The 9,945-nt window shown below is 45.9% G+C and overlaps 1 protein-coding gene across 3 annotated transcripts in view; it reads left to right on the forward strand.

The window, feature by feature from the left end:
* The window catches only part of si:ch211-137a8.2 (uncharacterized protein LOC777613 homolog), a 20,712-nt gene extending 10,979 nt beyond the window's left edge, over positions 1-9,733 (forward strand). For 2 of the 3 annotated variants that reach the window (XM_046390139.1, XM_046390140.1), the window contains exons 6-13: positions 1-95; positions 1,368-1,491; positions 1,578-1,730; positions 2,084-2,178; positions 4,136-4,366; positions 5,679-5,816; positions 6,077-6,132; positions 6,538-9,733. The exon at positions 1-95 is cut by the window's left edge and continues 100 nt beyond it. In XM_046390139.1, the coding sequence (XP_046246095.1) occupies positions 1-95; positions 1,368-1,491; positions 1,578-1,730; positions 2,084-2,178; positions 4,136-4,366; positions 5,679-5,816; positions 6,077-6,132; positions 6,538-6,730 (1,085 nt within the window). In that variant the 3' untranslated portion in view covers positions 6,731-9,733. The remainder of the gene's footprint in view (positions 96-1,367; positions 1,492-1,577; positions 1,731-2,083; positions 2,179-4,135; positions 4,367-5,678; positions 5,817-6,076; positions 6,133-6,537) is intronic. The other variant, XM_046390141.1, reaches the window with a different exon arrangement.
* Positions 9,734-9,945: the final 212 nt, after the last annotated feature.

Raw genomic sequence — 9,945 nt, forward strand, 5'->3', positions numbered from 1 at the left:
ATGTGGAGAACCGCCTGCTGGAGCTGCTGCGCCACTGCAGCCTCGTCTACAGCAACATCGCACGGACACACACTCGTCTGCTGAGCATGAGACTGGTACACACACACACACGCACACACACACACACGCACACACACACACACACACACGGTTCGGTCCAGTCTGTTGCAGACTGGTTGCAGTCTGTTAGGGCTTATTATTTTCATGACTGTTATATTCTATAAAACTGAAACAGGCCAATAAATTCTCATCAGTCCAGAGTCCACAGTGTCCTCAGGTTGCTTCTTTTGTCCAACCAACAGTCCACTAGCAAATCCTGATGTTGAAGAAGCTGGAAGCAGCAGATGTTTGACTGACTGATTATCATGAAGAGTTGCCAACTCATTTTCTTTCAATCTCCTCCTCCTCCTCTTCCTCTTTGTCCTCTTTGTCCTCTTTGTCCTCCTCTTCATCCTCCTCCTCCTCTTTGTCCTCGTCCTCCTCTTCCTCTTCATCCTCCTCCTCCTCCTCGTCTTCCTCCTCCTTCTCTTCTTCCTCTTCCTCCTCCTCCTCTTTGTCCTTCTCTTCGTCCTCTTCGATCTCCTCCTCTTCTTCCTCCTCCTCCTCTTCCTTTTCGTCCTCCTCCTCGTCTTCCTCCTCTTCCTCCTCCTCCTCGTCCTTCTCTTCGTTCTCTTCGTCCTCCTCTTCATCCTCCTCCTCCTCTTTGTCCTCGTCCTCCTCTTCCTCTTCGTCCTCCTCCTCCTCTTCCTCCTCATCTTCCTCCTCCTCCTCTTTGTCCTTCTCTTCATTCTCTTCGTCCTCCTCTTCATCCTCCTCCTCCTCCTTGTCCTTCTCTTCGTTCTCTTCCTCCTCCTCTTCATCCTCCTCCTCCTCTTTGTCCTCGTCCTCCTCTTCCTCTTCGTCCTCCTCCTCCTCTTCCTCATCCTCCTCTTTGTCCTTCTCTTCGTCCTCCTCCTCCTCCTCCTCTTTGTCCTTCTCTTCGTCCTCTTCCTCCTCCTCCTCCTCTTTGTCCTTCTCTTCATTCTCTTCGTCCTCCTCTTCATCCTCCTCCTCCTCCTTGTCCTTCTCTTCGTTTTCTTCGTCCTCCTCTTCATCCTCCTCCTCCTCTTTGTCCTCGTCCTCCTCTTCCTCTTCGTCCTCCTCCTCCTCTTCCTCCTCATCTTCCTCCTCCTCCTCTTTGTCCTTCTCTTCATTCTCTTCGTCCTCCTCTTCATCCTCCTCCTCCTCCTTGTCCTTCTCTTCGTTCTCTTCCTCCTCCTCCTCTTTGTCCTCGTCCTCCTCCTCCTCTTCGTCCTCCTCCTCCTCTTCCTCATCCTCCTCTTTGTCCTTCTCTTCGTCCTCCTCCTCCTCCTCCTCTTCCTCTTCAGGTGTTTGAGGATGACTGGATTCTGTCTACAGACTCTGGTTGTTCCTCAGAGAGTGTTTTAGAGGAAGAGGGAGCGCTTGATAAGGCCAACCCAGACCTCCCTGCAGCATCCACCCGTCCTGAAGGTGAAGCAGCATGTTAAACATCAGATGTTAAATCGACATGCAACACATGAGAAACATCAACCAGACTTTCTCCACGTTCTCCCCAGACCCCCCCTCACCCCGTCACCTCCCTCCTCCTCCCCCCTCTCCGTCCTCCCCTACCCATGAGCACCTGGGGCTGGAGTGGGACCCATCAGTTGATATTGGACGTTCTGTCTCCCGTGACGACGCCGACTCGTCGTACTTCAGTGCCAGCACAGGTTGGACGTGACACAGAAAGCCTCAAGTCTTTGTGTCTTTCTGTCCTTTCTGTCCTTGTTTCGTTTCACTGTTGTCTGAAACAAACCCAGCAGCTCAGCTGTCAGTCTCGTCCAACAAACTCTACTTTTCCATGTTCTGTGTGTGTCCATAGTCACCTGGCCACACCCTTGTGCTTACACACCTGTGCTGACATCAGTTTTACCTCCAGACCACCATAACGTCCTGCAGGCTCCTTGTGTCCCTGTTTGATCAAACCTGACTGACTGCATGACTTCCCTTATGACCGCGACAAGGTGTTTCTAATGGCTGTGTGTGTGTGTGTGTGTGTGTGTGTGTGTGCGCGCACGTGCAGGTCTGTGCCACAGAGACGGTGTGAAGAGGTGGAGCTACCTCAGCTCGCTCGACTCTCAGTCTGACATCAGTGAAGACAGACAGGAAGCAGAAACGGTGGGTTTCATCACTGAGCTCGTCAGAAGGAGACGTGCTTCCTGTGTCCTCGGGTTGATTTATGGCGTCAAACTCAGCTCTCTTCTTCTGCTCACTGGTTGCTGTGTCTTCATTCTGTTTTATTATCTTGATATGAAATCGTCAGTAGCGGCGTGTGCGGACACCTCGTATGGGTGACGCCTGACAGTTTGGACGGTGACATGATGGGACTTTGTCCACCGTCCTGCTGCAGGCCTCATCTTTGTGCTCGCTCTCGTTTCTACAACTTTCTGACCCACAGACTGCGTGGGCCAGAGAGGCTTTGTGTGTGTGTGTGTGTGTGTGTGTGTGTGTGTGTGTGTGTCTGTCTGTCTGTCTCACACACACACACACACACACAGTCGTCCATGTTCCCATACAGCAGCTGTCTGTAAATGTTCTGTGTGTCTGCTTCTTGAGCTGGATGCAATCCTTCACCTCTTCTTCTGCTGATTAAATGGTGACGCCTGCAGGATGTGGCGCCTCTGCATGTTGTTGGGTGCATCAGCTTCCTTTTTTAGCTTTTGTTGAGTGGAGAAGCAGGAGTGAAAGAAACAGAACAACAGAAATGAAAATGGAGAAGGAAAAACCAGACGGGAGTCGATGAACTGAGGAGGAAACAGATGAGAAGAGACACTGAAATTCAGAAGTAATCTGAGAGTCCCTCAAAGTGTTCTGTCTGCTTCACACACACACACACTCACACTCACACACACACTCTCACACACACTCTCACACACACACTCACAGTTACACTCACACTCACACACACACACACTCACACACACACTCTCACACACACTCACACACACACTCTCACAGTTACACTCTCACAGTTACACTCACACACACACACTCTCACACACACACTCACACACACACACACTCTCACACACACTCACAGTTACACTCTCACACACACACACACACTCACACACACACTCACAGTTACACTCTCACAGTTACACTCACACACACACACTCTCACACACACACACACTCACACTCACACACTTACACTCTCACACACACACACACTCACACACACACTCTCACACACACTCACACACACACACTCACAGTTACACTCTCACACACACACACACACTCTGTTACACTGTCGGTGAACCCCAAAGCTCCACAGGAGACGAGACGACTTGTGAAACTGAGTTAGCATCTGATTACAGCTGCAGCGTCCCAACAAAGACGTCAAATTGTCTTTTCATATTTTGTCTTTACAATGTGATTTATTATTGGACTCGTGCGTGATGTCAGCACGCCGTCCCTGTGGCGCGGCGCCGCCCGTGCCCGGGACTCCATGTTGTTGTACTTTGTTAAATGTGGTCTGCGGCAGCTTCAATCCTGGATGCTTCATCCCTCATGAGTTTGCTCATCAGCCCGTCTTCGTCGCAGCTCTTCTTCATGGCTTTTAGCGTGTTTTAGCTCATTGGCTGCACCAATCGCACCACTGCGTAAGGTTTTGCATTCTATTTCCCGTTCCCTCCTTCCAGGCAGTCACTGGCTTCACTTTATTTCTATGAAAGTCAACCTGTGTTGAGTCAACGTTGCTGTGTAATTGCGCCTAAAACTTTTTGGTATTTTAACTTTTTTCCCCCGTTTTTACTGTTTGATTTATTTCCATTTGTTCAGAGCTAAATGGAAATAAATCAAACGGTAAATAGTACAAATTGAGCTTTGTGTGGGTCAGGCTCACTCATCAGACTGCAGGTGGGACGCAGAACAGGTTCTGCTTACACGATGGTGTCAATCTACAGCAAAATCTTGAAACTGCTCGTATGTTCTGTAACAGTACATAACAGTAGTAACTGTACACGTTTGCAACTTGTGATATATGATACGATAAGAACAGAATAAAAACATTTACTGGCTGGATGTATAGATTAAGCTCTTTAGTGTATGTTTTCTGTTTCCCGTGCAGAGATTGGACGGGTGGTTTGGCCACGCCCACCCCGATGTCTTCTCACCGGTCAAGACCCAGGGGGGCGGGACTGGGCTGGACCAGTGGGTGACCTCGACTCCCAGCAGATTGGACAGCGAACCAGCCAGCTTTGATGGCGGACGAGTGAGGGCGTGGCTGGGAGTCCAGAGCCCCGCCCCTGCTCAGAGGACTTCCTGTTGCAAAGCTGTGCAGACTGATGGAGAGCTGAAGGTGGGTCAAGTCATCTGGTTTTCAAACGAGACATCTTGACATCAGTCTTTTCATTTTATGTATTTGTTTATTTCAGATGCACGCTGCATATTCATAACAGTCTAACAATAAAAGAGTTGTGCACTGATCCTCTGCTGAAGACAGTCCCCAGTGAATGTCTCAAAGAGACAAGCTGAGCTGTGGTTGGTTTTGGTCTTTTCCTGGCATTTGTTGACAGGACCAACCTTATTGTCTCATAAGACTTATTCTTCACTTGGCTTGTTGTGCTATGGAGGTCAGCAGCAGCACACGGTGTCACATGAACATCATCTGTGTGTGTGTGTGTGTGTGTGTGTGTGTGTGAGGAAACTCCTGACTCGCCTCCTGAGACGTTCTCACGTACTCATTCTTTGTTTTGGAAGAGTGGGAGGTTTTGTCCCCGGAGGACAGGAGAGTCCCCCAGATGTGGGTCTGATCACATTACCATTATTAATACATTTACAGCAGACGGTGTGTGTGTGTGTGTGTGCGCTATCTTTCTCAGTTTATCAGCATTGAAAACACACACACACACACACACGCCCTGAGTGATGTCTTCTCTCACCAGCAGCTCCATCAGCATTCATAATCGTCAGCCTTTATTTTTCTCTGCACAGCCACCTTTTTAAGATGGATTCCTGAATTAGTGTCCTCCATCCCTCCTCTGTTTTCTCTCTGCCTTCCTGCTCTTCTCTCCATCAGACTTCATTGGCCTTAGCCTTCATTTTCTCTCCGTCTCTCATTACCGGTGAAAGCGTCTATTTATTCTGCTCTTCCTCCGTCTCGTCCGCCACTCCTTCAATGAATCCATAAAGTGTTGATTTATGCATCGAGTCTGGCTGCACTTTAACTGTTGCCATAAAAAACAGGAGAGAAACACGAAGGCTTCCTCTCTTCCTTCCCTCCTCCCTCCTTCTCCGTCTTTCTTCCAGTTACAGATGACTGTCCATGTCCAGGGAAGAGAGAGAACCACGGCAGGCGAAGAGGAGAGTCGCTAGAAGAGTTTTCCAGGCTCAAATCTGATGACAAACTGTGTGTGTTGTTGTAATTGGAAAGTCTGTACGCACTCATTTGCTCGTCTGCAAACGGAGAGCAGAACAAACTGCTGAATCTGAACCTGAGGCACAACCGTCACTTCCTAAATGAAGTTAGCCACTGGCGTAGCTTTTGCTCGGAGTGAAGTCTTGATTTAGAAACCAGCGAAAGCTTGAGCCTGTTGAACACTCACTAATTAGATTTTATTTCCATGCACACATGGACACAGTTGTGTATTTATCTCTGTGTTGTGTGTTAGTGTTACATGGAAGGAAACCACACCAACACAGCCAACAGCCAACGTCACCAACCCGACGCTCCACCCTCGCCTTCGCCGTCACACGTCCTTACTGCTTCGTCTGATTGGATGAAGCACCGACATCGATCGGATCTCCAGGTGAGCTGATTGGTCGTGAAAGATGAACATGACACAAAATACACAGTCGGAGGATTTCATCAGTAATTTAGTCGGTTTTGGAGGAAAATCATGCACCCGGCGCGTTATAAGAAGGAGAAGTTTCACAAATGCCAGCAGGGGAGAAATAAACTGCATGTGGGCAGACGCTTTTGAACTGATATTTTCTTAGAACGTTTTCCTGTGAAGCTAACGTGTTGCCTGAAACCACCGTGGGTTAACAGAAGCTCTCTGTTCTCCAGGCTGAAGAGGAAGAGTCCTGTTGTGAGGACGCTGATCGTCTTCCCTCTGAACAAAGGTGAGAAGCACAGAAGCCCTCAGAGATGCAGACTGACTCTAATTTTCAGGATATTTTCAGAAACCAGAGATGAGCTGAAGTGTGTGCTTCGTGTTTCTGAAGAGGAACCTTGGAGAGGAAAGTTTGAGGAAGTTTGGATTTGGTTATTCAAAGGAAATTGTGCCTTGTTTTATCTGGAGATGTCCACAATCAGTGTTCCAGTGTTACAGTTACAGTGCTGATAAATCACGCATTCATAGAGAAACCAGAAGGTTTAATGACAGGTGTGTGTGTGTGTGTGTGTGTGTGTGTTCTCTTGCTTAGTTCTGTGGTTGTAGTTTGTTCCACCTGTTGGTCAGTTAGACACTGTCAGGGTTCAATGTGTGGAGCTTCTTACGAACACCTCCACCTCTTCCTCCTGCACAGGCTCACCTCCAGCAGCGGGCCTCCTTCCTCCCCGCTCTCCCCGACCCTCCTCTACCTCCTCCTGGCTGCAGCGCTGGCTCTCCTGACCTGCCTGATCTGGATCTCCCTGGAGCCGCCGTGTCACCGCGGCAGCAGGATGCCTCGTAACTTCCACCTAATGCTGAGTTACGTCAACGGACCCCCACCTACATGATTCACGGGGATCTTCCTGAGACAGTGTGTTTGCACTGTCCTCAGGCTCTGCAGAATGGAGGTCAGTCTGACAGAAACCTGCAGAAGAAAGAGCAGGAAAATGGATTCAGCTCTGACTGTCAAACACGTTTCTGTTATCTCCCAAGCAGCACTTCTGCTTTCTTTTCCTGACACGTTTCACTCTTAATCTCCATCATGAGCTCCTTCACAGCCTGCATGTTTTCAGGCGTAACTGAACAAACTACAGCTGTTCCTTTGAATCCTAACCAAAAAAGGAAGCATTTTCTAGTAAATCCTGAAATATCTGCGAGGCACTGCAAAAAGGAAAAACATCTCTCCTTAGTTAAGGTTAAACTGATTTCCCTCACAGAACAGACCAGTTCTCTGAGTGGGTTAAACATTTTCTGTGAACTTTCTAAAAGTGGGTATCAGTATGTCCATGAAGAGGAAGGTCATCAGCATCCAGAACACATTAAAACAGCTAAAATAATGTCAACACATTGGCTGTTTTCAATTTCAGAAACACGTTCTTCCCCAAACCTCTGCTGTTTGTGCACAACGAACGGACGCACGACATTAACAAATTGCAAACACTTAAAAATATTAAAGGTTCTGTTGTGACTTTCATCAGACTGTGCTTATTCACATTTAATTTTGCTTCATCTCTTGCTTTGTGGCTCCTGATTAGAAACTGATGAAGTTTTCAGTTTAACTAAAGCTAAGCTAAAAGCTACAACACCTTATTCTACCAAGGGACCAAACTAAATCGGTTACTGATTGTGTGATGTTTGATGCTTAGAAATAAGCTCACAGTGTAAATACCACACAGATTTTATATCTTTCCCTCCTTCTAGGGACTAACAGTTGGCATCAAAACATGTCTTAGAACCTGCACCTTAAAAGAATGTGCAACCATAGCAGAAAGTTTGTGGTCTAATGGGAATATGTGATGATAAATCTTCATGTTTGTCTGAGACTTTTGGTCAATGAAAGTTTCCCAGCTGCCTTATTTTCATACATTTTTGTATATAGCTGCTGTAATTAGCTGAAAGTTGTAAATCTGACTTCACTGGTTGCAATGTTAAAGTAGTAAAGCAGGTAAACAGTAGTTAAGATCAGAGAAATGTAGTTGTCAGATATAAAACTGTGTGCCTAACGGCGGTTAATGCTGTCAGAGAGCGACGACTCTGCACATGTTGCACAAAATGAAGCGATGTGCAAATTTAGTTTAAAATGGTCAAAAGAAGCTAAAATCATCAACAGAACATGTAAGAGTTTTGACTTGTTTGTGAAGCAGTGACATAGTGAGCATGCTAACCAGCTAGCCGTGACCCATCCTGTCTTTCAATACCACATTGTACATGTAGAGGTGAATTTGTCCTTCCAACAGTCACCTACCTCATTTCATCTGAATAAACCTTTAATTCACAGTCAGGTGGGGAAAGATTCTGTTGATGTCGGACCTTCCTCTTGCTCCTGAAACCCCCCACCTGTTTAGTCAGGCTAGCTGCACGGCATACTGAGCTAACTAGCTAACAGTCGCTACAGCCACAGCTGGTGATGTACTGCCACCTGTTTGTTGGTTTGTTTGTTTTAGGTAATTATAGGAGTTTTTACACAACATCAGTGTGGTTGAAACATCAGAAAGTGTTGTACCTGAAGTCTGACTTGTAGGTTAGTTTATTTCTGTTGTTCCAGATGAAAAGACTGCGTTAGTGCTGATCAGAAGTGAGGTCACATTCATTAAAGTTTTGTGACTCAAATTATTGTGAAAAAAAAAAAATCTAAAAACTTCTGGTAACTGCTTACAGCTTTAAACTGCCATCTGTGCTAATGTAGCTAAAGCTAAAAGATGCAACCAAGCAGCTAACTTTATGCTTTTCCTTAAATGAATGTATATTTTACCATTCATGTCTAAATATTTTCTACTGAATATTAATTGTTATAGCACTTGTGTTTATAGTCGATATGTTTGGTAACAAGTCGAAGGTTAAAGGTCATATCTTTTCTTATGTTTTGGCCCCTTAAACAGGTCACATACCTGTACGTACTGCTGGCCTTTTCTAAGCGTTCATGGGTTTGGGTTTTCCTTGTGTTCCAGGCAGCCACTGGATTCAGTTCATTTCTATGAAAATAAGCTTGCAGAGACTTGGAAAATCAAGATCCCGTCTCTATTTATTCCAGTCAAAGTGGTGCAGTTGGTGTGTGGTGATGCATTTGAAAGGCTTTTCCCAAGAACGTCTTCATTTCACTTTGACCAAAGTAAAGGCATGATGGATTTTTTGTTTGCAGCCAGTTTCAGGTCTCTGCAAGTAGATATTCAAAGACACTGAAGCACTTGTGTTTTCACGCAGTGTTTGCACAGGTGAGCGTGTTCGCACATGTGCAGTCTGAACACAGAAACAGGCAGACAAGTGAACTGATGTCTCTTGAGGACACAAAGTATGATTTGAGCTTTAAATTGATGTCTTTTCAGTGAGGAATATGAAGGGACTAAAAGGAAAAAGAAAGTGTGATTATCTTCGGTCCTTTCTTCTTCTTCCACTGTCCTCCACCCATGTCAGTTAATGTCCTTTTGCAGCTTACACAAGGTGACCAAGAGTCTCAGTTCACCAACATTATGTCACAGCCAATGAATTTAGCTTTTGTGTATACGATCAGTCCATCCTCACGGACTGCGGATTGGCCTGCTGGTCTTTCCGTCTTCTGATCACTGGAAGGTGTGACTCTCTCAGGGGAAGATGTCAGTCCAGGTTCCCCCTTCATTTCAGCAGGATTACACTGTTGTTAATCTGCATACTGCATGATGATGGGGATGATGAAGATGTACGATGATGTAAGATGACGGAATAACTGAAAGGGGAACTTGGTCAGTCAGCTGCCATGTGAAACATTTCACTTTTTGTAATATTTCGACGAGAAATTTTGCGTTCCATTAAATGTTTATACTTTTGTACACGTTTGAAGATAAATAAAGTGTGGAAATGAGATTCAACACTGAAAATGTTTACCTTTTTATAAGATCAAAATCTTTCCTGAATCTTGAATTTCCCTCGGGATCAATAAAGTATCTATCTATCTATCTATCTATCTATCTATCTATCTATCTATCTTTCTATCTTTCTATCTTTCCATCTTTCCATCTTTCCTCACCTCAGCCAACTGTGGCGGCCAGGTGCTGATACTGTTGAGGTAAAAGTTAAAAAACAAACTAAA

The sequence above is a fragment of the Scatophagus argus genome, chromosome 5, assembly GCF_020382885.2.
Source record: "Scatophagus argus isolate fScaArg1 chromosome 5, fScaArg1.pri, whole genome shotgun sequence".
Taxonomy (NCBI): Eukaryota; Metazoa; Chordata; class Actinopteri; family Scatophagidae; genus Scatophagus; species Scatophagus argus.